Genomic DNA, 26,248 nt, shown 5'->3' with positions numbered 1-26,248 from the left:
GATGGCAAACCGTGATCTGGTTGTGGTGTGGCCCATAGGTCACTAAGGACATTTCAACAAATTATTTTTATTTGCTTAATTGGAGTATGGTTGATTTACAGTGCTGTGTTAATTTGTGGTGTACAGCAAAGCGATTCAGTCATGCACACACACATCTATATATATACACTGATTTTCACATTCTTTTCTCTTATGATTTATCTCAGATTATCGAATATTGTTCCCTGTGCAGTAGTTTCTTGTGTTTACCTACCCTGTGTATAATAGTTTGCCTCTGATAACCCCAAACTCCCAATCCATCCCTCCTCCGCCCGCCACCTCCTTTTTGGCAACCACAAGTCTGTTGTGTGTGACCGTGAGTCTCTTTCTGTTTCATAGATAGGTTCATTTGTGTCATAGTTTAGATCCCATATTTAAATATCCACGTATAAATTATCACGTGATATCTATATATAAATTCCAGATATAAATTATGATATGATATTTGTCTTTCTGTGTCACATTTACTTCATGTAGCATAATATCTCTAGGTCTGTCCGTGTTGCTGCAAATGGCATGTGTTCATCCTTTTTCATGGCTGTGTAGTATTCCATCGCATATGTGTTACCACATCTTCTTTATCTATTCATGTGACCAAGGACATTTTTTATGAGGTGACTCTGAAGCATTTGCTTAGTGCGTTATAAGAATGGCATCCTAAGAACACACACACAAAAACTAAAAGAAGCTTCCTTGGGGTCTGGAATTTGAAGCTCATGTTAATGTCACTAAAACGGTTAACTACGAAGAATTGGTGTCACTGCACTCTGTTTATATAACAAAAGGACGATGGTATAAAGTGATTGCTGCTTGACAGGTTTCTTTGCAATGATACAAACAGTAGCCAGGACACTCAAAGCAGGCCAGGGGGAGTATTGTTTATTCACCACGTCGTGTCCAACCCTTTGCGACCCAGTGGACTGTGGCTCACCAGGCTCCTCTCTCTGTGGGATTCCCCAGGAAAGAATACTGGGATATTCTTGGCAATAAATGGAGTGGGTTGCCATTTCCTTCTCCAGGAGATCTTCCTGACCCAGGAATCGAACCCATGTCTCCTGCTTTGGAACCAGATTCTTTATACTCTGGGCCACCAGAGAAGCCAGTAAGAGTACTGAAGTGGCTTGCCATGTCCTTCTCCAGGGGATCTTCCCGACCCAGGGATTGAATATGTGTCTCTTGCATGGATAGGTGGATTCTTTACCACGTAGCCACCAGGAAAGCTCGAAATATTGGGTCTGCCAACAAGTTACTTCAGTTACATGTTACGGAAAACCCCAAACGAACTTTTCGGCCAACCCAATGCTTTTCCAAAGGTAGTGGGGTATGTCTGTGTACTCCCTGTCCATCCTGGTAACAGATGGTGACCCTGGCAAGCCCAGGGGGGCACCTCCATCCTTAATCCCCAGCCGGCAGTCTGAGCTGGACTCCACAAGCCTCACTGTCCCCACTGCTGTCTTGTTGGCCATGGGTTCGTCTTTGAGTCTCAGGTCCGCCTTAGTGCTGCTGACTGGGGGAGCTGGGTGGAAACCAGCCTGGCGCTTGGGATGAGCGACCCCCAGGCGTCATGGGAGCTGTGGTCCCTCCATGGTCCTGCAGTGAATCTTCTTCCGGGTTCCTCAGTGCCTTCACCGAGAGCCTGTGGTCCTCCGAGTAGCTCATTGTCCTGCGGTATCCGAGGTTGCCCGAGGTGCCTCTGAGTGACCCCCCCCACGTGGTACCTGGACTGCAGTGCCTTGGACAATTCCTGCCCTAGATGTGGGGCCGCATAAATACCCAGCAGCAGCTTCCCTGGTGGCTCAGCGGGTAAAGAACCCACTTGCCAATGCAGGAGACGGGGGTTCGATCCCTGGGTTGGGAAGAGCCCCTGGAGGAGGGCATGGCAACCCACTCCAGTACTCTTGCCTGGAGAATCCCATGGACAGAGGAGCCTGGTGGGCTGCAGTCCATGGGGTCACAGAGGGGCAGACATGACTGAGTGACTAACGCTTGTACTTTCACTTTGGCTTTTTAAGCCGTTGCGAACATTTTTTTGCGCTAGTCTTTTTTGTAGACGTATGCTATCATTTTTCTTCAGTAAATGGAATGGAAAAAAACATACAAATACTTATTTAATTATTTGGGTGCGCCGGGTGACAAAGTTTCTACGAGTTTCTTTACCCGAGGCGTGGGAGATGTTTTGCTATAGTATGTGGGATGTAGTTCCTTGACCAGGGATAGAACTTGGGTCCCCTGCATTGGGAGCTCAGAGTCTTAGCCGCTGGAACCACCAGGAAATTCCCTGAACAATCCATCTTGATAGGATCTCTTCGCCCTGAAGCCCTTTCAAACATGATTTCCTGGGGTCGTGACTGCAGGAGACAGGAGGCGATATTTATTCCGACGTTCGATTTTTTTTTGTTTGTTTGTTTTTTCCAAGCACGCACCTGAGCATTGACAGGGTGGATGGATGTGGCAACATTTCCTTACACCGTCAGAGGCAGCCCCCGAGAGGCCCTGCATGGATCATTGTTAGGTTGAGATTGCAGGCAGGTGCAGAGGCGGGCTCTAAGGAAAAATAGGATGAGTGGAAGGAGGCGTCAGGGACCCGTGGGTGCACGGCCGGGTTGCAGGAGAGCCCCGAGCCCCGGGGGAGAAAAGGCGGCCAGTGGATGGTCAGCTCTGCGTTGGGTTCGGCACATATGCGGTTACTTAACCCTGCGGCCGGGACCCGTCGTTTAAACACAACATGCGTGGCTTCAGGGTCGTGTCCACTGAACTCGCCGGAACAGCCTGGAGACCTGGCTTGCTCCCAGCCTTGTGTTCGAGGTGCGGCTGCAGCCTGGGAGGGTGGGGGGCGAGGTCTGTCCTCCTGGAAGCGACGGGAGTCTGGCAGTGCCCTGCTGGTCAGCAGAGAGCTTCACTTGTCGTTGTTGAGAGTCGGTCAGTCGTCTCCGACTCTTTGCGACCCCATGGACCGCAGCACGCCAGGCCTCCCTGTCCATCACCAACTCCCGGAGCTTACCCAAACTCGTGTCCATTGAGTCGGTGATGCCATCCAACCATCTCAACCTCTGTCGTCTCCTTCTCCTCCTGCCTCCAATCTTTCCATCTTGTTTAGGATGGACTGGTTGCATCTCCTTGCAGTCCAAGGGACTCTCAAGAGTCTTCTCCAACACCACAGTTCAAAAGCATCAATTCTTCGGCGCTCAGCTTTGTTTATAGTCCAGCTCTCACGTCCATACGTGACCACTGGAAAAACCATAGCCTTGACTGTAGGGATAAGTGATGACAATTCACATTTAGCATCGAGACTTAGTTTCTGGACCCTTTTCTAAGCTGTAGACACTGCTGAGTTTGGGTCACACTGGGGAATTATAGCTCACGCCAGCCCTAAAAGGAGAAATGTGTATTCCTTCCCTTCCAGGTTCATCTGTAGAAGCTCTGGCCCTCAATAGGATGCTATCAGGAGATTCTTTGGGAGATGTGTGTGGGTGTTCATCACTCAGTCTTGTCTGACTCTTTCCGACCCCATGGACTGTAGCCTGCCTGGATCCTGTATCCATGGAATTTTCCAGGCAAGAATACTGAAGTTTGTTGCCATTTCCTTCTCCAGGGGATCTTCCCGACTCAGGGATCAAACTCACATCTCCTGCATTGGCAGGCATTTTTTTTTTTCACCCCTGAGCCATCTGGGAAGCCCTTCTGCCCTAAAGGGAAATTATTTCCCTAGTTCCTGTCTCACCTGGAGACAGGAAATTACTCAATTCCAGCTCTCTGCATCCTTCCTGAATTTGCAAATTACTTTGTGTGGGTGAAGAGTGGCCCAGTCCGTCCGTCAAGTTGGTACCCAAGGGACTTCCCTGGTAGTTCAGGAGCTGAGGCTCCCAGTGTGGGTGGGGTGGGGTGGGGATGGATATGGGATGGGGTGGGGTGGGGTGGGCTGGTCAGGAGACTAGGTCCCACATGCCCCAACTAAAGATCCTACACGCCACAACTAAGACCTCTTGCAGCCAAATAAGTAAAAATAAAATTAAGGAAAAAAAAAGATGCTAGCCATCTTTGGTGGGCTGTGTGGTCCAGATAGCATCACCTTGTTCTAAGATGGCCAACTTGCCAAACATCCTCAAAGTATGGGTCACTGTCCCAGAGAGGACCACGCCGAACCTTCCGACTGACGGGACGCAAGTGTGGGACATCTTCAGTGGATGTGACCTGGGTCTCACCACCCACAGGCATCTTGGGCTATCTCCCCAAAATCCACATGTTGAAGCTCTGAACCCCTGAGGACCTCAGAAGGAGACTGTTATTAGCAGATGAGAGTCTTTGAAGAGGGGATGAAGGTAAGATGAGGTCACTAAGGTGGGTCCTGACCCCATAGGTCCTTATATAAGAAGACGGGGTCAGGACACAGATACACACACAGGAGATGGCCGTCCACATGCCCAGCAGAGAGGTCCCGGGAGGAGCCAGCCCTGCCCGCACCGGGACCTGAGACTCCAGCCTCCAGGACTGGGGCAGACATAAACATCTGTTGCTGAAATCCATCCTGATTTCAGTCTTGCGTTTCGGCCACCCCAGCAGATGGATACGATATTCACGACAGCATTTGTATCCAAAGCATTTTCTTGCTTCTGATCGCTACTGTGTGAATATCTCAAAAATGGCAGGATGAAGGAAATTCAGACAGACCGGAGGCAGAAAGGGAAGACTCATGAAACATCTGAGTGAGTGGAACCAAGTATTATGACCGGTGAGAACATTTTCACTGTGTCCTTAAAAAAATGGGCGGATCCTTAAAAGAAAGTGAAAGAAAGTGAAGGTGTTAGTTGCTCAGTCGCGTCCAGCTGTTTTCGACCCCATGGACTGTAGCCCACCAGGCTCCTCTGTCCATGGGATTCTCCAGGCAAGAACACTGGAGTGGGTTGCCATGCCCTCCTCCAGGGGATCTTCCCGACTCAGGGATCGAACCTGCCTCTCCTGCATTGCAGGGCAGATTCTTTACCATCTGAGCCACCAGAGAAGACTTTTATAAAAGAAGGGTGTATTGCAAATTAATTTCTAAAAAGTAAGACTTTTTTTTTCCTAAATGAGAGAACACTTTTTTTTTTTTCAAGATTTTTTTTTTGATGTGGTTAAAGAATATTTTTTTTGATGTGGATCTTTTAAAGTTGTTACTGAATTTGTTTCAATATTGCTTCCGTTTTACGTCTTGATTATTTTGGCCATGAGCAGGTGGGATCTTAACTCCGTGCCTAGGGATAGAACCTCCTACTCCCTGCATTGGAAGGTCCGGTCCTAACCGCTGGACCGCCAGGGAAGTCTCAAGAGAACATTTTTTTTCCAGGGTACTGCGTGATATTGGTTGCATCTGAGAACAGAAAGGAATAAGGCGGCCGCTTTTTCTTTTTTTCTTTTTTGGTTTGTTTTGTTGGTCTGGAGTAAGATGGTAGCTCCATCTTCAAGGTGTTTCCCTAGATGAATACTTGAAATGGAAATTTCAAAGCAAAGGCTGGTCAGTGCCTCACGGGCAAGAAACGCAGAAATCCGAGAGATCCTGGTGGGAGTTTTCTCCCAGCAGAAGACATCTGCCCGAGGGAGGAACAAGGTGGCACAGGAGGAGATGCACGTGGACTACCTCTCTCTCCACGGATGCATCAGGGGTGCGCCTTCAGACACACCAGTGCTTGCGGAACGCCAGCTCAGAGCAGGCAGGAGTACCTGACGACCGCAGAAGAATATATACACGCACGCATAACTCCGTAGGACGAAGGAACTGAGGGGGGAGAAACAAGAGTGTTAGTAGGACTGGACCTGCCCTCGGTGGGTGGGGGAACCGAAGCAGGGGTACCTCCCCCCACTCCCGTCGGGGTGATGGTGCGGGTCAGAGCAGAAGGAATCTGCCCATTTGCTTGGCCAACTTTGTCGACATCTGTGGTGTCTTTCTCTGCTGTCTTTCTTTATGCTTCTTTTTTTTTTTTTTTTTTTTTCTTTTTTTTTTTTCTTTTTTTTTTTTTTATAAATTTATTTATTTTAGTCGGGGGCTAATTACTTTACAATATTGTAATAGTTTTTGCCATACATTGACAAGAATCAGCCATGGGTTTACATGTGTTCCCCTTCCCGAACCCCCCACCCACCTCCCTCCCCCTCTCATCCTTCTGGATCATCCCATTGCCCCGGCCCTGAGCCCTTGTCACATGCATCGAACATGGAATGGTGCTCTGTTTCACATATGACAATACACATGTCTCAATGCCATTCTGGGCCAAAGAACTAAACAGACATTTCTCCAAAGAAGACATACAGATGGCTAACAAACACATGAAAAGATGCTCAACATCACTCATTATTAGAGAAATGCAAATCAAAACCACAATGAGGTATCATTTCACACCAGTCAGAATGGCTGCTATCCAAAAGTCTACAAGCAATAAATGCTGGAGAGGGTGTGGAGAAAAGGGAACCCTCTTACACTGTTGGTGGGAATGCAAACTAGTACAGCCACTATGGAGAACAGTGTGGAGATTCCTTAAAAAACTGGGAATAGAACTGCCATATGACCCAGCAATCCCACTGCTGGGCATATACACCGAGGAAACCAGAATTGAAAGAGACGCGTGTACCCCAATGTTCATCGCAGCACTGTTTACAATATGCTTCTTTTTTTAAAAAAAAAAAAAAAATTTACTTATTTGGCTGGGCTGGGTCTTCACTGCAGCGCGGGGGATCTTTAGTTTCAGCATGCCAACTCTCCGTTGCGATCTAGTTCTCCGACCAGGGATCGAACCCAGGCCCCTTGCACTGAGCGTGTGGAGTCTTAGCCACTGGACCCCCAGGGAGGTCTTCGTTGCTGTTATGTTGAGCTGGTGCGACCCTAGGTGCTCAGTCCCCTCAGGCAAAGATGCCAGTTTACCCCTCCAGCCACTGTGGGCGGCGTACACACCTCCCCTGGATCTCGTGAACTTCCGAGGGACCACCGTTTGTGGCTAATGAGTACGTGCCAGAAGGTCCCTGGGCCGGAGGTCTCAGCTCTCCTGGAGTCTAAAGTTGAAGTCCTTCTGGAGTCTCTAGGCAGGTCATGGAGTTCTTTGAATATCTTGATGTAAATATATATATGTTATTTCAATGAATGTCCTGAAATATATATATTCTTTTGCTTTTCAATTCAGTTCAGCTGCTCAGTCGTGTCTGACTCTTTGCGACCCCATGGACCACAGCATGCCAGGCCTCCCTGTCCATCACCAACTCCTGGAGCTTGCTCAAACTCCTGTCCATCGAGTCGGTGATGCCATCCAGCCATCTCAGCTCTGTTTCCACTTTTCAGATACTCATAAGTCTGGGGCTCCCCTGGAGGTCCAGTGGTTAAGACTCCTTACTCCCGCTGCAGACGGCATGGATTTGATCCCTGCTGGTTGGAGAGCTAAGCTCCCACACACTTCAAGGCCCCCAGACTTCATTACTCGAACAGAATAATCAATATCTTTTAGTTTTTCAAGTGTTGGTGCTGGTTGTCATCGTTGGACTCAACAAATTCGGGTCTAAGTCGCGTCTGACTCTTTGAGTCCCTGTGGACCGTAGCCCCACCAGGCTCCTCTGTCCGTGGGGTTCTCCAGGCAGGAATGCTGGAGTGGGTTGCCATTTCCACCTCCGGAGGATCTTCCCAAACCCAGGGATCGAACCCAGGGGACCCCAGGGCCTCCTGAGTTGACAGGCAGATCCTTTTCCACCTGAGCCACCTGGTAAGCCCCAAGTGTTTGTGACACGATGCTGAGAAAGGGCTCAGCCTCACTGATGTGTTGTCCAATGTGCGCCTTAATCTCCGAGGAGAAGAAAGCAGGGCTTCCATTAGTCAGCACGCTTGGAAGACAGGACTGTAGTCAGAAGCATCGCGTGAAAACCCGCGTCTCAACCCAGGGTTTTGTGTTCTGCGTGGCCCACTGCGGGAGACCTTGTTTACTACAGAATATATGTGCCACTCTATGTCCGGATCTTTCTGTCATTTGTGGGCATGTCTCCGTTGTGTTATGCAGAAGGAAATGGTCTCTTAAAAAAAAAATAAACCCCAAAACAGTGAGGGCAATGAAAGACTTGTGGAAGACAATTGTCTGCCTAAATAAAACAAAAAGGCCACAGTTGGAATATTGTAATTATCCTCCGATTAAAATAATTAATTAAAGGGCTTCCCTGGTGGCTCAGCTGATAAAGAATCCGCCTGCAATGCGTGAGACCTGGATTCGATCCCTGGGTTTGGAAAATGTCCCTGGAGAAGGGAAAACCTCCCCACTCCAGTATTCTGGCCTGGAGAATTCCATGGACTGTGGAGTCGCAAAGAGCCGGACACTTTTTTATTTTTTAAAGTCCGCTGTTGGGCAGAACCGCAGACATCCAGAGAAAATGAAAGCACATTTTTCCGTCTTGATGTTGCTCGTTCTTTCGGGAGGTTTAACAGCCTTGATGAACAGGTTCTGCCAAATCCGTAATGTGTTCTTGACGACTGCAGGAGAGAAATGGTGCAGAAAATCACTGTGACATCCCCAGGAAGATGACAGTCATTACTGAGGGGATGCTGAGTCCTCGGTCGTGATGGCAGCTTCAGGCTCTGCTCATGGAGGCGGGGGGAGGCGTGCGCTGAGGACTGGATTGCGGCCGGGGGCGGGGGGGGGGCGGTTTGGAGCAGGAGAAAACAGGGGCGTTCCCTTCTTTCCCTCCACGAGACACATCCCGGCTGAGGAGACACGAACCCTGTTCACCTCCGTCAAGAAATGGTCTTGTTGCTTTTCAGTCGCTCAGTCCTGCCCGACTCTGTGTGACCCCATGGACTGCAGCACTCCAGGCCTCCCTGTCCATCACCAACTCCCAGAGTTTACTCAAACTCCTGTCCATCAAGTCAGTGACACCATCCAACCATCTCATCCTCTGTCATCCCCTTCTCCTTCTGCCTTCAATCTTTCCCAGCATCAGGGTCTTTTCCAATGAGTCAGCTCTTTGCATCAGGTGACCAAGAGTTGGAGTTTTAGCTTCAACATCAATCCTTCCAATGAACACCCAGGACTGATCTCCTTTAGGATGGATTGGTTGGATCTTCTTGCAGTCCAAGGGACTCTCAAGAGTCTTCTCCAACACCACAGTTCAAAAGCATCAACTCTTTGGCGCTCAGCTTTCTTTATGGTCCAACTCTCACATCCATACATGACTACTGGAAAAACCATAGCTCTTAGGAGACAGACTTTTGTTGGCAAAGTGATGTCTCTGCTTTTCGATATGCTGTCTAGGTTGGTCACAGCTTTCCTTCCAGGGAGCAAGCATCTCTTAATTTCATGCCTTCGGTCACCATCTGCAGTGATTTTGGAGCCCAGGAAAATTCTTGAGATAGTACCAGAAGAGAAAATTGCAGGTCAACATTTTTGATGAGCATTGCTGTTATTTTTCAGTCACTCAGTCGTGTCCGACTCTTTGCGACTCTATGGATTGCAACACGCCAGGCCTCCCTGTCCATCACCAACTCCCGGAGCTTACTCAAACGCATGTCCATTGAGTCGGTGATGCCATCCAACCATCTCATCCTCTGTCGTCCCCTTCTCCTCCCGCCTTCCGTCTTTCCCAGCATCAAAGTCTTTTCCCATCAAACCTATACTTTTGATGAGTATAGATGCAAAAATTCTCAACCAAATACCAGCACACTGACTCAAGAGCACATCAAAAAATGGTACACCACCGCCTCGCTGGATTCGTGCCAGAGTCACAGAGACGCTTCAACATACGCAAACCAATCGGATAGTCGATTAGAAAAGGTTCAGTAGCACCTGAAAGCAGAGAGGCGTTTTATTGGGTGGGCATGTTGAGGACTCTGAGCCCGGGAGACAGCATCTCCGTAGCTCTGAGAACTGCTCCAAGGAGGCGGGAGGGGGAGTCAGGCTGTGTACAAATTTGCAATAAAGGGAGCAGGATGTAGCCCCCAACTAAAATAAATTTAAAAAATAAATAAATAAATAAAAATTAAAAAAAAAACAAATTAATCTCAAAAAAAAAAAATGTTACTAGTAAATTAGGATAATACTATCTTAAAGGACCTGATAGTACATATTTTAGCCTGTAGACTGTATGGTCTCTGTAGCAACTAGTTAACTCAGCCATCGTAGTATACGTGCAGCACAGAGAACAGGAAAATGAATGAGTATGGCTGTGTTCCAATAAAAGTTTATTTATGGACACTGAAATTTGAATTTCATGTAATTTTTCACGTTTTACAAAATAAACTTCTGATTTTTGTCAACCGTTTAAAAAGAAAAGAAAAGAAAAGGTCCAGTAGCACCTGAAAGCAGAGAGGCGTTTTATTGGGTGGGCATGTTGAGGACTCTGAGCCCGGGAGACAGCATCTCCGTAGCTCTGAGAACTGCTCCAAGGAGGCGGGAGGGGGAGTCAGGCTGTGTACAAATTTGCAATAAAGGGAGCAGGATGTCTGAACAGCAAAGTTCAAATATCAAGGGAAGGAATTGAGCATTCTCTGTATGGGAGGATGCAAGGCTCTGGGCTCACTGAATTCACTCCTTTCATATGCACCTTAGCTGTCTGAGGTCAAACTTATTTCCTTGTTCGCCTTAAGGAGAGAGAGATGTCTGATTCTTGCATCCTCCCGGCCCTCAGCAGTCACTGTCCGGGGAGGTGCGATCTTCTGGATCACAGCTTTGGGAGCCCTCTTGCACATCTGGAGGCCAGACCTCGCCGCTGATGGCTTTGACATTTCTCGTTTATTGATACGGCCGGAGACATTTTCATTTGACGACGTCCACAGAAGAAAAGAGGAAAATCACAGGACCATCTCAAAAGAAAAAAAAAAACACCCACAAATAATAATTTCTCTTTCACTAACTTATTTGATAAAACAAAAAGAAGATGAAAACACTGTCAGCCTCCTCCGCAACTGCCGTCATCAAAGTGTGAGCAGATGGAAAGAATTCTTCTGTATTACAGAGAATCCAGACCCGGGGGGTTTCTGTTCACAGTAGAGACACAATAACGACACATTTCCCTCTCCCGTCTCCTGTCTTCTTTCTTCCCTGTCTCCTTTCCTTGATTCCTGGTTTTTTTTGAAAAGAAATATTCTTTCAAATAGAATGGACAGACTTCCCTGATGGTCCAGTTGTTAAGAATCTGTGCTTCCACTTTCAGGAGCATGGGTTTGATCCCTGGGCAGCAAACTCAACTTCTGCAAGCCACGCGGCGGGGCCAAAATATAAAGGTATATTAAAAAAAAAAAAAAAGAACGGAACAACAGCATTGTAAATCAACTATGCCCCAATAAAAATAAAAAAGAACGGTGAGTAACACATACCTTGGATGTTTCCTGTCTGTTAGCGGAGAGGGGAGTGTAGCCAGAAAGAAAACTAAGCAAAAACCCTCCTGTTCTTGAGTAATGTAAAAAAAACACAAACATGACAACCTTTGGTTGAGTCAATCCCAACTCCAGTGTTTAGAAGATCCGCCTGAGAACTTTCTAAAAGCGCAACGTTGGTGGACCATAGACACTGTTTATGAGGCACTGAATTCTACAGCTTTGCTTGATGCCCAGAGAATTTTTTAAAAATATTGAGCTATTTTGAGGACTTGGTTACAGTCTTTTCCCATGTCGGTTATCACAGCATGTTGAGTACAGTTTCCTGGGCTATATAATAAGTCCTAGTTGACTATCTAATATATCTTTATTTTAGAGGACGATATATGTGTACATATATATTAGTGTGTCCGTGGGATTCCTGATTGAGGGCAGGAGGAGCAGGGGAGAGGATGAGATGGTTGGGTGGCATCACCAACTCAATGGACATGCGTTTGAGCAAACTCCGGGAGTCGGTGATGGACAGGGAGGCCTGGCGTGCTGCAGTTCTGGGGTCGCAAAGAGTTGGACTGAACTGAGCGACTGAACAGCAATATCAGTGTGTACATGTACATCCCAAACTCCTAGTTTAGTCCACCTTCCCTTTGCCCTTTGGTAACCATCGGTCTGTCTTCTCTATCTGTGAGTCTCTTTCTGTTTTGAAAATAAGTTCACTTGTATATTTAAAAAGAAACAGATTCGACACAGAAGCGATATCATATGATATTTGTCTCTCTCTGTCTGTCTTACTTATGATGATCGTCTCTGGGTACATCCATGTTGCTGCAAATGGCACCGTTTCATTCTTTTTTATGGCTGTGTAATAGTCCACCTCTGGCTTCCCAGGTGGCTCGGTGATAAAGAGTCTGCCTGCCCATGCCAGAGATGCAGGTTGGATCCCAGGGTCAGGAAGATCTCCTGGAGTATGAAATGGCAACCCACTCCAATATTCTTGCCTGGAGAATCCCATGACTAGAATAGCCTGGCGGGCTACAGGTCATGGGGTCACGAAAGTTGGACACAACTTAGTGAGCAAACCGTAACAGTGTTCCATGTTATTTGTGTACCACCTCTTCTTTATGCATGCATCTGACGACGAATCGTTTCCACGTCTTGGCTATTGTGAACAGTGCTGCAACGAGCTTTGGGGTGCACACGTTTCCTTTTGAGTTTTCTTTGGATGAACACCCAGGATTGGGCTTCCAGGGTCGTTCTGGTAGTTCTATTTTTAGCTTCTTACGGAACCTCCATTCTGTTGTCCGTAGCGGCCGCACCCGTGTGTATTCCCACCCGCCGTGTAGGAGGGCTCCCTTCTCTCCACCCCTCTTCCCGCGTTTGCGCTGTGTTATCTTTTTGAGCATAGCTGTTCTGACAGGTGCGAGGTGATACGTCATGGCAGTTAAAAGTGCATTTCTCCCTGATTCCTTATGCAAGCTCGCCGGGGTTGACTGTGGGGCGTGCTGACTTCATCTGGGTGTTGCATCCGTACACAGTGGGGAACGTATTAAACCCACACTAATTAGGGGCTCCGATCATCTGGGCTGGGTGGAGGCTTCTTTTCATCCTGCCCTGTCGATGGAAGAGGTAAATAAGATCCCCAGGAGAACCATTTACCTCCTGGGAGTAGCAATTGCTTTTAAAGCTCTTTAAAAACCACTGTTTCCAAGCATGACTCGGATTGCCTTCTAACCGACTGGCTTGTGAGTCAGTCCAGCGTCACTCTTTTCTCTTGACTTGTGAGGTGCTTTGGGGACATCCGTTACGTGTCTTGGGGTCAGTCAGGGTCAGTCGAGAAGGTTCTCATTTTAATTTCATCTTCCAAATACACGTGGGGGTCAGAAACATTTGAATAATCTGTAACCTGAAAATTGCACAAATGTTAGCAACTTCTACCAAAGTTTTTTTACCTACACTGTTGGCTAAATTTTTGGTGGTGGTTGTTGTTTAGTTGATGAGTTGTGTTTCACTCTTAGTGATCCCATGTAGGGTAGCCCACCAGGCTCCTCTGCCCACGGGGATTCTCCAGGCAAGAAAACTGGAGTGGGTTGCCATTTCCTCCTCCAGGGGATCTTCCCCACCCAGCGATCGAACCCACATCTCCTGCATTGACAGGCAGATTCGCTACCCCTGAGCCACGTGCAGAGCCCACAGTGGAATACTGCTATGTGTGCTAGGTCACTCAGCCGTGTCCGACTCTCTGCGACCCCATGGACTGTAGCCCCCCAGCTCCTCTGTTCATGGGATTTCCCAGGCAAGGATACTGGAGTGGGTTGCCATTTTGGTGGTGGTGGTGATGGTTTTATACCTGAGGTTCTAGGGCTTGACCTTTACGGTGACGCCTTCCTGAGATGGCTCTGTGTGGGTGGTGAGGAACTGGGAACCTTAAGGCATGGGTGTGTCCTGACCGTATCGCTCTGTGGTGAGGAGTCTGTGTAATTCTGAGGACCGGTCTTTGCTTGATAAGGATAAGCTTGAGGCTCAGTTGGGCCCAAAGGGACAAAGAATTGCTGCCGGTTATTGTAAGAGAGGGTTTCCCGGGTGGCTCAGTGGTAGAGAACCTGCTTGCTGATGCAGGAGACCCGAGTTCGATCCCTGGGTCAGGAAGATCCCCTGGAGGAGGGCATGGCAACCCACTCCAGGCTTCTTCCCTGGAGAATCCCATAGAGGAGGCTGGCGGGCTACAGTCCGTGGGGTTGCCAAGAGTCGGACACGACCGAGCGACTGACACATGCCCTTTGACGTTTCACTGTTCTGTTTATCCCACTGGAAGCGTTTTAATTTGCCTTTTCATTCATGATTTTCTTTCTTCATCTGTAGTCATTAATGTGAACTCTCTCGCCCATTCTGGTGTTACTTCTTTTCTTTCTCCCTTTTCCCCCATTTTTTAAAGCCTGTACTGAATTTGTGACAATACTCCTTCTGTTTTATGTTTTCAGTTTTTTGGGTCACAAGGCATATGGGATGTTGGCTCCCCAACCAGGGACTGAGCCTGCACTCGTCGCGTTGGAAGGCGAAGTCGTAACCACTGGCCGGCAGCGAAATCCTCTGATTCTATTTCTTGGCAGCTTTTTGTATCAGAAAAAAATGCACATGTCATAAAGAGAGTCAATTCAGGCTCCCCTCCAACCTCTGTGTTCTAGGTGAGTCAATTTAGAGATGGGGTTGTCTGTTTTTTGAAAGTAGGAAAGAGTTTGATAAAATACCATCTGACACCCTCCCCGCCTTTTCTGAGTGTCTTTCCTTCATGAATTTTTTCTATTTATCCCATATTCGTTGGTCTGATTCGTCCTAATTTGCTTGATTAGATTGTAACAGTCTTTTTCTCGATTAAAGTACTCATTTCCTTGAGATGTTCCTGTTTTACATGTAAATGGCGCATATTATTCATTCGCTTAGAAGCACACACCTATCATTTTAAAATCTTCTTCCTATCATAGACTCGTCCCTGTTTGTTAATTTGCATTCCCAACCTAGTCAGATGTATTATCCACAGTCTTCTCTGGGTCCTTGTTTTTTTTTTTCTTTGTGTGTTGATTCCTCAGATGCTCCAAGATGTACACACCGTTCTCCCAGAACCATTTCGGTTATGCCCACCTCTTCCTGCGTTTCTAGTGGGTTTTGCCAAATAGCCTGTGATGTTGTGTCATTAGAAATCCTCCGATGAAGAAATAGCAGCAGAGGATTTCGCTGCTTCGCTGTAACTATCATGGCTTCAACATTTTCTATTAGTCTTTGTTGGGATATAGTTGCTTCACGATATTCTGCTAGTTTCTGCTGTGCAGCAAAGTGAGTGAGCCATATGGATACATGTATCGTCCCTTTGGGGATTTCCTTCCCATGGAGGCCATTACAGATCACTGGGGAGAGTTCCCTGAGCTCTACAGTAGGTTCTCCTTAGTTACGTATTTTCACACAGAGCATCAGTAGTGTATATGTGTCCATCCGAATCTCGCAGATGCATCCCACCTCGACTCCGCACCTTGGTGTCCACACAAACGTTCTCTACGTCTGTATCACGCCGTCGCGTTGCCTGGGCATTGCACCAACAGGTAACAATCCACACGGTCCCATGCAGATTTTAGCCCTGACGCACCTCCTCCTTGTCTGGAATGGGCCCACCCTGCTTGCCCTTTCCTCGTTTGCCTGCTACATCTCAGCCTTTCCAGTTTTAATCCCTGCCTTAAAAAACTGCGTCAGGAGCGTGCAGACGTTTCCTCCACTTTCCTGTGCCCCACGTGGTCTCCCAGCGGGAGGCTACCGTCTTGGTTTTGGATCACCATTCCGTCTCCCTCTTTCCTGCATCAGGACTGGGCCCTTGGCGTTCAGTCTGAACTTCTCCAAGCTGCAACTCCTACCTGTTATCTGGATTTCTGGTTTTGGGTTACCCGGACAACTGGTATACCTCCTGTGTGCCAGTCATCTGCGTGACAGATGTTCTATCTCGTGTCCCCTAGGGGTGCCCTGAGTATTCTCAAAGCATTGAAGCCTTCGTTTCTCTATAATCATGCAGGTGGGAATGAAGCTGTAGGTCCATGGCGCCCCAGGTCAAGTGAAAAATGTCACCTACGGGACTTCCCTGGGGGTCCAGTGGTTAAGACTCTGGGCATCCAAAGCAGGGGGCTCGGGTTCAGTCCCTGGTGGGGGAGCTCGATTCCCCAAGCCTGCAACTTAAAGATCCTACACGCCGCAAGTGAGACCCACGGTAACCAAATAAATAGTTGCAGAAGGGAGTGGCAACAACCCGCTCCAGTATCCTTGCCTGGAAAAATCTCATGGACAGAGGAGCCTGGTGGGCTACCATCCGTGGGGTCGCAAAGAGTCGGACACGAGTGAGCGACTTCACTTTCAACCAAATAAATAAAAGGCAAAAATGCTGTTTAACTGTCACCTGTTGTCTCCTCCTCCCGGTAAGAGCCCCGCTCTGTCAGTTACTCTCAGCCCTTCTCACTGTGGTCATTGCTTGGGGTATGCAACCCCTAGCTGCATGTTAGGTGAGCCCCTAACACACGTGAGTGCCTTGTCCTCTCAGGGGTCAGTCCTGGTGCCTCTGCTTGATGGGAGGCAGCGGTCACAATGTGTAACCTGTCTTGTGTACTTCTTTTCTCGAGGGTGGAGCTCCTCAAGCATTCTGGTCCGTGGGGAGCAGTCCGCCCTCCCCAGCAGCAGGACTTGATTTAGGGGCTCATCTTCCTCATTGGGAAACACCCTGATGCTGGGAAAGATTGAAGGCGGGAGGAGAAGGGGACGACAGAGGATGAGATGGTTGGATGGCATCACCGACTCGATGGACATGAGTTTTAGCAAACTTAGGGAGACAGTGAAGGACAGAGAGGCCTGGCGTGCTGCGGTCCACGGGGTCGCAGAGAGTCGGACACGACTGAGCGACTGAACAGCACTCCCTCCTTCGAGTGATGCTGTTGGAGAGGTGAGAGACAGGGGCAGCTCCTGAGTGGACGTAGAAACGGGTGCTAATGACGAAACTGGGCGTAAGGAATTTCCGGGCAGTCCAGTGGTTTCACTGCCAGGGCTCTGGTTCGATCCCTGGTTGAGGAACGAAGATCCTGCAAGCTGTGCGGCACGGCTGTAAAAAACGAAAAAATTGAAACCAGTGGGTAGAAAGAAAGCAAGATGCGGTGACCCGCTCAAAAGGCAGTGCTCTCAACACGAACCATCAGTCCCCTTGTTGCTTGTCAATCATGGTCCTTTTGGGGCCTCCCACGTGGCGCTAGTGGCAAAGAACCTGCTGGCCGATGCAGGAGACTCGGGAGCCTCGAGTCCGATCCCTGAGTCAGGAAGATCCCCTGGAGGAGGGCGTGGCAACCCACTCCAGTCTTCTTGCCTAGAGAATCTCGTGGACGGAGGAGCCTGGTGGGCTCCAGTCCATGGCGTCACAGAGAGTTGGAAATGACTGGAAGCTGAGTATGTGGGTCCACGCATCCTTTTTTTTCACCATTGGTTCTAGTTATTAGCAATCGTGTGGGTTTTCCTCCTTTTTTTTTTTTTTTTTTTTAACATTCTTGGGAGTGTTTCAGGGGGAAATGAGAACAGTGTGTTGGGAATTCCTGTGCAGATGGCACCGACTTCTAGAGCAGAAATTCCCAACTCCCTGCGGCAAAGCTCCATCTTCCCCAATCTGCCACAACCTGCTGCCATTGAGAACAGAATCAAAAGCGCAAAAAACAATGCATTTAAGCAGCGTGCCAGGGACTTCTGCTTCACGATGCAAGGGGTGTGGGTTTCACCCCTGGCTGGCGAGCTAAGAGTCCACGTGCCTCTTGGCCAAAAAAACAAAGCATTAAACAGAAACAGTATTGTAACAAAGTCAATAAAGACTTTAAAAAATGGCCCACATTTAAAAAAAATATTAAAGAAACATGCAAAAGGTAAGCGCCTGGTGTTGCTTTAAAAAAAACTTTCCCTGGCCTCAGCTGACATACAACAACTATTGATTTTTATTTTATCTTTTTAAATTTCTAAATGCATACAGTAAAGCGTCTGCCTGCAATGCAGGAGATGTGTCCTTTTCTTTGCGACCCTGTGGACTGCAGCCCGCCAGGCTCCTCGGGATTCTCCAGGCAAGAATACTGGAGTGGGTTGCCATGCCCTCCTCCAGGGGATCTTCCCGACCCAGGGCTCGAACTGGGGTCTCCTGGAGAATCCCCATGGACAGAGGAAGCCTGGTGAGCTTCAGCCCACGGGGTCGTGAAGAGCAGGACACGACTGAGCAACTAATACTTCCGCTTTTCAAATGCATCCTGACTTTCGCAGTGTCATCTGGTGTAGCGGTCACCCACAATTCTCAGGATGGTCACCGTGCTGAGTAACTGATCCTGGACAGCACCCACCCCTTACGCACACTCCCCTTGTTGTTATTTTTTAGGGAAAGCAATGAAAACGCACCCTCCCTTGTTCTCAGGGCCTGGGTGACTTGGCCCTAACCCTCTGTCTGTACTCAAGAGTATCTTCACATGTCCCTTCGAGTGAACGCTGATGGACTGGAGCGTGTGTGGTGGGTTGAAAGGTCACCTCGATTCTTTGTCTTTTTCCAGTGGAGTTTCTGTATTGCGACCTGGCGTCCATGAAGTCTATCCGGCAGTTCGTCCAGACGTTCAAAATGAAGAAACTCCCCCTCCACGTCCTGGTGAATAATGGTGAGTGACGCACATCTGTTCTTTGCGTCTGCATCTCCGTTTCTTCCTTGCAGATAGCTTCATCAGTACCGTTTTTCTAGATTCCATATATATTCGTTAATATATGATGTTTGTTTTACTCTTTCAGACCTCCTTTTTTTTTTTTTAAATAAATTTATTTATTTTAGTTGGGGGCTAATTACTTTACAATATTGTAGTAGTTTTTGCCATACATTGACATGAATCAGCCATGGGTCTACATGTGTTCCCCTTCCTGGACCCCCCACCCACCTCCCTCCCCATCCCATCCCTCTGGGTCATCCCATTGCCCCGGCCCTGAGCCCTTGTCTCATGCATCGAACATGGAATGGTGTTCTGTTTCACATATGATAATATACATGTTTCAATGCTATTCTCCCAGAACGTCCCACCCTCACCTTCTCCCTCAGAGTCCCTAAAATTGTTCTATGCATCTGTGTCTCTTATTCTGTCTCGCATATAGGGTTATCGTTGCCATCTTTCAAATTCCATATATATGCATTAGTATACTGTATTGTTGTTTTTCTTTCTGGCTTACTTCACTCTGTATAATGGGCTCCAGTTTCATCCATCTCAGTAGAACCGATTCAAATGTATTTTTTTAATGGCTGAGTAATATTCCACCTCCTTTACTGTGTGTAACAGACTCTAGGTTCATCCACATCACTACAGCTGAGTCAGTTTCATTTCTTTTCGTGACTGAGTGATATGTCCCCAGTTCTTCACTCTGAATAAGAGGCTGATGATCTAGATGGTGGGATAGTGTGGGGTGGGGGGAGGCTCAGGAGGGATGTACGTATAATTATGGCTGATTCACGGTGTTGTATAGCAGAAACCAACTCAACGTCATTAACTAATTTCCCTCCAAGTAAACAATAAGTGTTTTTGCCAACAAAGGTACATCTAGTCAAAGCTATGGTTTTTCCAGTGGTCATGTATGGATGTGAGAGTTGGACCATAAAGAAAGCTAAGCGCCGAAGAATTGATGCTTTTGAGCTGTGGTGTTGGAGAAGACTCCTGACAGTCCCTTGGACTACAAGGAGATCCAACCTGTCCATCCTAAAGGAGATCAGTCCTGAGCATTCATTGGAAGGATGGATGCTGAAGCTGAAGCTCCAATACTTTGGCCACCTGATGCGAAGAACTGACTCATCTGAAAAGACCCTCCTGATGCTGGGAAGGATTGGGGGCAGGAGGAGAAGGGGACGACAGAGGATGAGATGTTTGGATGGCATCACTGACTCGATGGACATGAGTTTGAGTCAACTCCGGGAGTTGGTGATGGACAGGGAGGCCTGGCGTGCTACAGTCCACACGGTCGCAAAGAGTCGGACACGACTGAGAGACTGCACTGCACTGAACTGAAACAGTACATTGAAAAAATAATGGTGAGGTCTGGTGAACTCCAGAGGTTAATTCAGGCACAGACAGGAGCTCTGGCAGTCCTTGGGGAAAGCGGGATTACCATGGAAGTGTAGTTTCAGCTATTGCCGAAGCTTTGTTCCACTGATGTATTTGGCCTTCCCTATCAGGATAATCAATTTTAGGGTGTTGCTTTAAAATGATGTAAAGTGTGCTCAGGGCTTCCCTGGTGGCTCAGATGGTAAAGAATCCTCCTGCAATGCAAGAGACATGGGTTCGATCCCTGGGTCGGGAAGATCCCCTGAAGGAGGAAATGGCAACCCACTCCAGTGTTCTTGCCTGGAGAATCCCGTGGACGGTCGTGTCTGACTCTTTGTGACCCCGTGGACTGCAGCTCATCAGGCTTCCGTCTTCCACTCTCTTCCTTCCTTTCTCCCCTAGGATCACGGTGATGGTGTATGATCCTTTTAATGTGTTCTTGGATTCTGTTTACTACAGTATTGTGGAAGATTTTTGCATCGAGGTTCATCAGTGACACTGGCCTGTAATTTTCTTTTTTGTGAAGCCTTTGTCCGGTTTTGGTATCAGGGTGGTGGCCCCGTAGAATGAGTTTGGAAGTGTTCCCTTGGTCCCTTTTAAGTACAGTAGTGTGTGCATGTCCACCCCAAACTTCCTAACTGTCCTTTTCCCATATCCTTCCCCTCAGTAACCATAAGTTTTTCCTCTTAAGCCTGTGTGTGTGTGTGTGTGTGTGTGTGTGTGTGTGTGTGTGTTAGTTGCTCAGTCATGTGCAACTCTTTGTGACCCCATGGACTGCAGCCCACCAGGCTCCTCTGTCCAGGGAATTCTCCAGGCCAGAATATAGGAGTGGGTTGCCATTTCCTTCTCCTCTATGCCTGTGAGTCTGTTTCTGTTTTGTAACTAAGGTCAATTGTATCATTGCTTTTTAGACTCTGCATATAAGTGATATCATATGATATTTGTCCTTCTCTGTCTGACTAACTTCACCCCAGGATGACAACCTGGAGGTTCATGCTTGTTACTACCAATGGCATTCTCTTATCCTTTTTCATGGCTTAGTAATATTCCTTTGCATATATGTATCACATCTCATTTATGTATTCCTCTGTCAATGGACATTTAGGTCAAACCACAACTCTAGAGGGAATGATACTGGGAATATTCTGAGTCAGCAGCTGCAAACTCCACCAGTTCTTGGACCAAGACCCTGTCCACAGTACACTGACGGTGTCCAGTAGAGTCCGCCAAGTTTACCAAAGCTATGTACCCGGGACCCTCCTCTGGGATAGTAACGCCTCCTTGCAAGGTGATTTGGTTCAAAGGAGTTGGATTCAGACTCCCCTGGTGGTCCAGTGGTTAATAACCCCCACCCCCGCCAGTGCTGAGGACACAGGTTTGATCCCTGGACTGGGAAAATTTCACATGCCCTGGAGCATCTAAGCCCGTGTGCTACCACTACAGAAGCCCTTATGCCCTAGAGCCTGCGCCCTGCAACGCGGAAGCCACCGCAGTGATAAGCCTGAGTACTGCAGCTAGAGAGTGGCCCTCGCTCGCTGTAGCTAGAGAAAGCCAAGCAGCAACGAAAACCCTTTGCAGCGAAAAATAAAGAAGTGACATTAAAAAGAGGAGGCGGGGGGTCTTGGGTTCGTAGGACCAACCCCTGTTAAATCACCCCAGGCATCAGCTCTCATGGTGAACACCCCCAGCTGCATCCCATGGAAAAGATGTCCCAAGGTTCATGGCTACCTAGTTGAAGATCACTTTTCTAGTCTTTATCGAATTTGTTACAATATTGCTTCTGCAGTATCTGTCAGAGGAAAGTTTCATGTTCTAAAGAAAGCGGTTATATTCTGTAGCTGTAAATTATGTCAGTGAAAGCAGTGAAGTGAAAGTTGCTCAGTCGTGTCCGACTCTTTGCGACCCCCACGGACTATACAGTCCTTGGAATTCTTCAGGCCAGAATACTGGAGTGGGTTGCTTTTCCCTTCTCTGGGAGAATCTTCGCAACCCAGGAGTCGAACCTGGGTCTCCTGCATTGCAGGCGGATTCTTTACCAGCTGAGCCACCAGGGAAGCCCAAGAATATTGGAGTGGGTAGCCTAGCCCTTCTCCAGGGGATCTTCCCTACCCAGGGATCAAACCCGGGTCTCCCACACTGCAGGCGGATTCTTTACCAGCTGAGCTCTCAGGGAAGCCCGGACTGCCAGGAAAGTCCCTAAAATTGATTATAAAAGAGAGCCATCCGGATTTTGCAGATGTTCGGCGTTTCACTCAGGGAATATTTGTACATTCGTTAGCGTCACACAAATGGAACGAGAGTGCTTCTCTCCGCCGGTGGGGGAACTCGTGATTGAAGCCGGGCTTTATCCATCCCGAGAATGATTAATAGTAGGTGTCCTGCAGAGCTGGTCAATATTTATCATTTTTTTCACATCCAAATTTGATGGACCTCATTTCCCATCTTCATGCTAGAACCTGGATAGGTTTTGTGTTCACCGCTCAGAATTTATGGTTTGTCCTTGTAGGAATGCTTCCCATCACTCTCCTAGATGAATTTCCCAGCATCAAGGATTACTAAAAATTACGTGTTCCCCCCTCCCACCCCGCCCCTGCCAAATAAATGTTTCAGTGGTAACCCTGAGAAAGAACAAAGATGCTTGCCTGGCCAGATACACATTAACCCAGTTTTCACTGTAGATCTTCATTTGTTCAGGAACTCATAGCAGAAATCAGCTCAGGGACCAAGGACCGTTAGAACTGGCCTTCCGGGCACGGAGGCCCTTGATGTCCAGAGCAGTCAGGAAATTGGGGACTGGGGTCCGATTCTTAGGGAGCTAGTGCCCAAATGTTGTTCAGTCGCTCAGTCGTGTCCGACTCTGTGCGACCCCATGGACTGCAGCACGCCAGGCCTCCCTGTCCATCACCAACTCCCGGAGTTTGCTCAAACTCATGTCCGTGAAGTCAGTGATGCCATCCAGCCATCTCATCCTCTGTCACCCCCTTCTCCCACCTTCAATCTTTTGCAGCATCAGAGTCTTTTCCAGTGAGTCAGTTCTTTGCATCCGGTGGCCAAAGTATTGGAGCTGCAGCCTCAGCATCAGTCCTTCCAATGAATATTCAGGACTGAGTTCCTTTAGGATGGACTGGTTGGATCTTTCAGCTTTGGTAAACATCATTTTGTTCTCAACATCTGTGCCTTTGTTTCTGTTTTGTAAATAGGTTCATTTGCACCATGTTTTTAGATTCCATGTATAACTGGTACATGATATTTGTCTTTCTCTGTCTGACTTACGTCACATAGTATGATAATCTCTAGGTCTGTCCGTGTTGCTGCAAAAGGCATTATGTCATTCTTTTTCATAGCTGAGTAATATTCCACTGTATATATATATGCCACATCTCCTTTATCTATTCCTCTGTCAATGGACATTTAGGTTGCGTCCATGTCTCGGCTCTTGTAAATTGTACAACACAGGCGCTGTTCACAGACCTGGGTGTTTCCGATCCCCCGGACCCCAGGTGCCCTGGCTGTACATACATCAGATCCCGGGGGGTACTTCCAACTGAGACTAGCTGCTTGTTGGAGAAGCATGTCTGCCCTGTTCCTGGGGCATGGGGCAGGCGCGGTGGGTCTGCCCTCCATGGTGACAGGCAGGTGATGTTATTGGGAACACGGTGGATACGCTGAGCTGTGGACCCATCCGCACGGTGCTCCCGTAAATGTTTTCGCCATTGACTTAAGGTAGATTCTGGACACCGTCGCTTGCTCTTTGAACGTCTACATTTTCCCTGGTCCACCGTGTGTCCACGACCTCCCCACCCTGGGGTCACTCAGCCCCCCATCGCCTGGGTCCTGCTCGCATAATGAGCATCTGGGGGTCACGGTCACCCCCCGGGCCCAACTCGAATCACACGCTTTCTCTCCATTGATAGCGTTTGTGCGTGCGTGTGTGTGAAGTCGTTCAGTCGTGTCCGACTCTGCGCGACCCCATGGACCGTAGCCCACCAGGCTCCTCTGTGCATGGGATTCTCCAGGCAAGGATACTGGAGTGGGCTGCCATTTCCCTCTCCAGGGGATCTTCCCGACCCAGGGATCGAACCCACGTCTTTTACGTCTCCTGCATTGGCAGGTGGTTTCCTTACCATTGAGCCACCTGGAATGCCCGGTAGCACCTCCCTTAATGCTGGGTTTAGTTGTGAGGGGGGGAACCCCGGGAGTTTTGAGTCCAGCATCCAGGGCGCTGCCGTCCGCACCTGGCTTCCGCAGTGGATGAATACCCAGTGTGAATACCCAGTGGATGGTCTGCGCGTCCGGAGCACGGTGCCGGGTTCGGCTGTAGGCACGACAGCGATACCCGGGCCACTGCTGTAAGAATACATTTCCGCCCGCGATGCTCTTGCCCAGGGCTTGCTCAGATGACCCTTGAAGATTTCCCAGGTCACCTTGAACTCCCCCTGTGCCCGGAGCCTCCTCGCTGTCGACTGCAGTCAGTGAGTTTCTGCTCGAATCTGTCAGCAGAGCTTGTGTGCGGAGACCATCCGAGCTGGCACACCCCTGGGGCTGCACGGGACCTGTCTTGTCCGTGACTGCTGGGAAACGCATAATCCGAACGGAGTGAGTGAATAGGTCCAGCCTTAAGGAGATGGCGCAGGGGGGTGTCCTTCAGCTCAGATCACCGTGCACCTGACTGCAAGTGCCCCAGCCAAAAAAAAAAAAAAAAGAACACAAATGTGTCCAGTGGGTCTGTCCAGTGGTGTTAGCTCCAGAGCCCATCAGCTGCACTGAGGTCTGGCTGACCACACTCTCTTGGGTGTTTTCTCTGCTGCCAGTGTCCAAGAAATCAAAGGCCATTTTTCTTTTTTTGGCTGCACCACTCAGCTCCGTGACCAGGGATTGAACTCAGACCCCTTGCATTGCAAGTGTGGACTGCTAACCGCTGGACCACGATGGAAGTCCCCCCAAAGCATCCTGAGGATGTGAGAGCCAGCACCAGCTTTTTTATAACCTGCTCCTCAGCTCCGCAGGCTGAAGCCCTGGAGGCACCTTCAGATTCAACCCGCAATTCCTGCCGACCCCCGCGTGCCCTTCCAGCGCCCCTGCTCCACGAGATGGCGTGTTTTACAGTGGATGCTGATAGAGGAAAGGCCGTCCCTGGTGGGTCCGTGGTCAAGAATCCGCCCGCCAAGCAGGAGATGCAGGTTTGATCCCTGGGTCGGGAAGATCCCCTGCAGGAGGGCATGGCAACCCACTCCAGTATTCTTGCCTGGAGCATCCCATGGACGCAGGAGCCTGGCGGGCTGCAATCTGTGGGGTCGCAGAGAGTCAGACAAGACTGAGTGACTAAGCACCATACAGTACACGTGTTCATAAATACCTGCTTTCAGGTTAATATTTATCTTTAATGAAGTACAGTGGCTGTAAAATATTATATGATATAGGTGTACAGTATGGAAGTGAAAGCGTTGGTCGCTCTGTCGAGTCTGACTCTCTGCGACCCCGTGGACTGTAGCCCACCAGGCTCCTCTGTCCAGGGGATTCTCCAGGCAAGAATACTGGAGCGGGTTGCCATTTCCTCCTCCAGGAGATCTTCCCGGCCCAAGAATTGAACCTGGGTCTCCTGCATCGCGGGCAGATTCTTTTACCTCTGAGCCACAAAGTAGAGTATAGTGATTCACAATTGGTAAAGTTATACTCCATGGATAATTATTGGAAGATATTGGCTATATTCCCTGTGCTGTATAATATATCCTTGTACTTTATTTTATACTAATGTGAAATGAAGTGAAAGTCGCTCAGTCGTGTCCGACTCTTTGCAACCCCATGGACCATACAGTCCATGGGATTCTCCAGGCCAGAATCCTGGAGTGGGTAGCCTTTCCCTTCTCTAGGGGGCCTTCATGGACCATACAGTCCATGGGATTCTCCAGGCCAGAATCCTGGAGTGGGTAGCCTTTCCCTTCTCTAGGGGGCCTTCCCAACCCAGCCATTGAACCCAGGTCTCCTGCACTGCAGGCGGATTCTTTACCAGCTAAACCACCAGGGAAGCCCAAGAATACTGGAGTGGGTAGCCTAGCCCTTCTCCAGCGGATTTTCCTGCCCCAGGAATTGAACTGGAGTCTCCTGCATTGCAGGCGGATTCTTTACCAACTGAGCTATGAGGGAATTTTATTCTAATTCATAGTGGTCTGTACCTCTTAACCCTCTCCCCCCATCTTGACCGCACCCCTTCCTTCTGTTCCACTGGTCACCATTAGTTTGTTCCTTGTACGTCTGAATCTATTGCTTTTTGGTTATATTCACTGGTTTG

General features: G+C 48.6%; 1 protein-coding gene across 3 annotated transcripts in view; it reads left to right on the top strand.

Moving 5' to 3' along the window:
- Positions 1-26,248, top strand: part of LOC145537807 (polyprenol dehydrogenase-like) — a 267,209-nt gene that overhangs the window by 91,599 nt on the left and 149,362 nt on the right. For all 3 annotated transcript variants that reach the window (XR_014076431.1, XR_014076430.1, XM_081568680.1), the window contains exon 4: positions 18,439-18,540. Coding sequence is in view for 1 of the 3 variants with exons in the window: in XM_081568680.1 (XP_081424806.1) it covers positions 18,439-18,540 (102 nt within the window). In the remaining 2 variants the exon portion in view is untranslated. The remainder of the gene's footprint in view (positions 1-18,438; positions 18,541-26,248) is intronic.

The sequence above is a fragment of the Giraffa tippelskirchi genome, chromosome Y (genome assembly GCF_054371585.1).
Source record: "Giraffa tippelskirchi isolate mGirTip1 chromosome Y, T2T-mGirTip1v1.2.pri, whole genome shotgun sequence".
Lineage (NCBI taxonomy): Eukaryota > Metazoa > Chordata > Mammalia > Artiodactyla > Giraffidae > Giraffa > Giraffa tippelskirchi.
The sequence above is the reverse complement of the archived record's forward strand: the minus strand, read 5'-3'. Positions and strand labels throughout refer to the sequence as shown.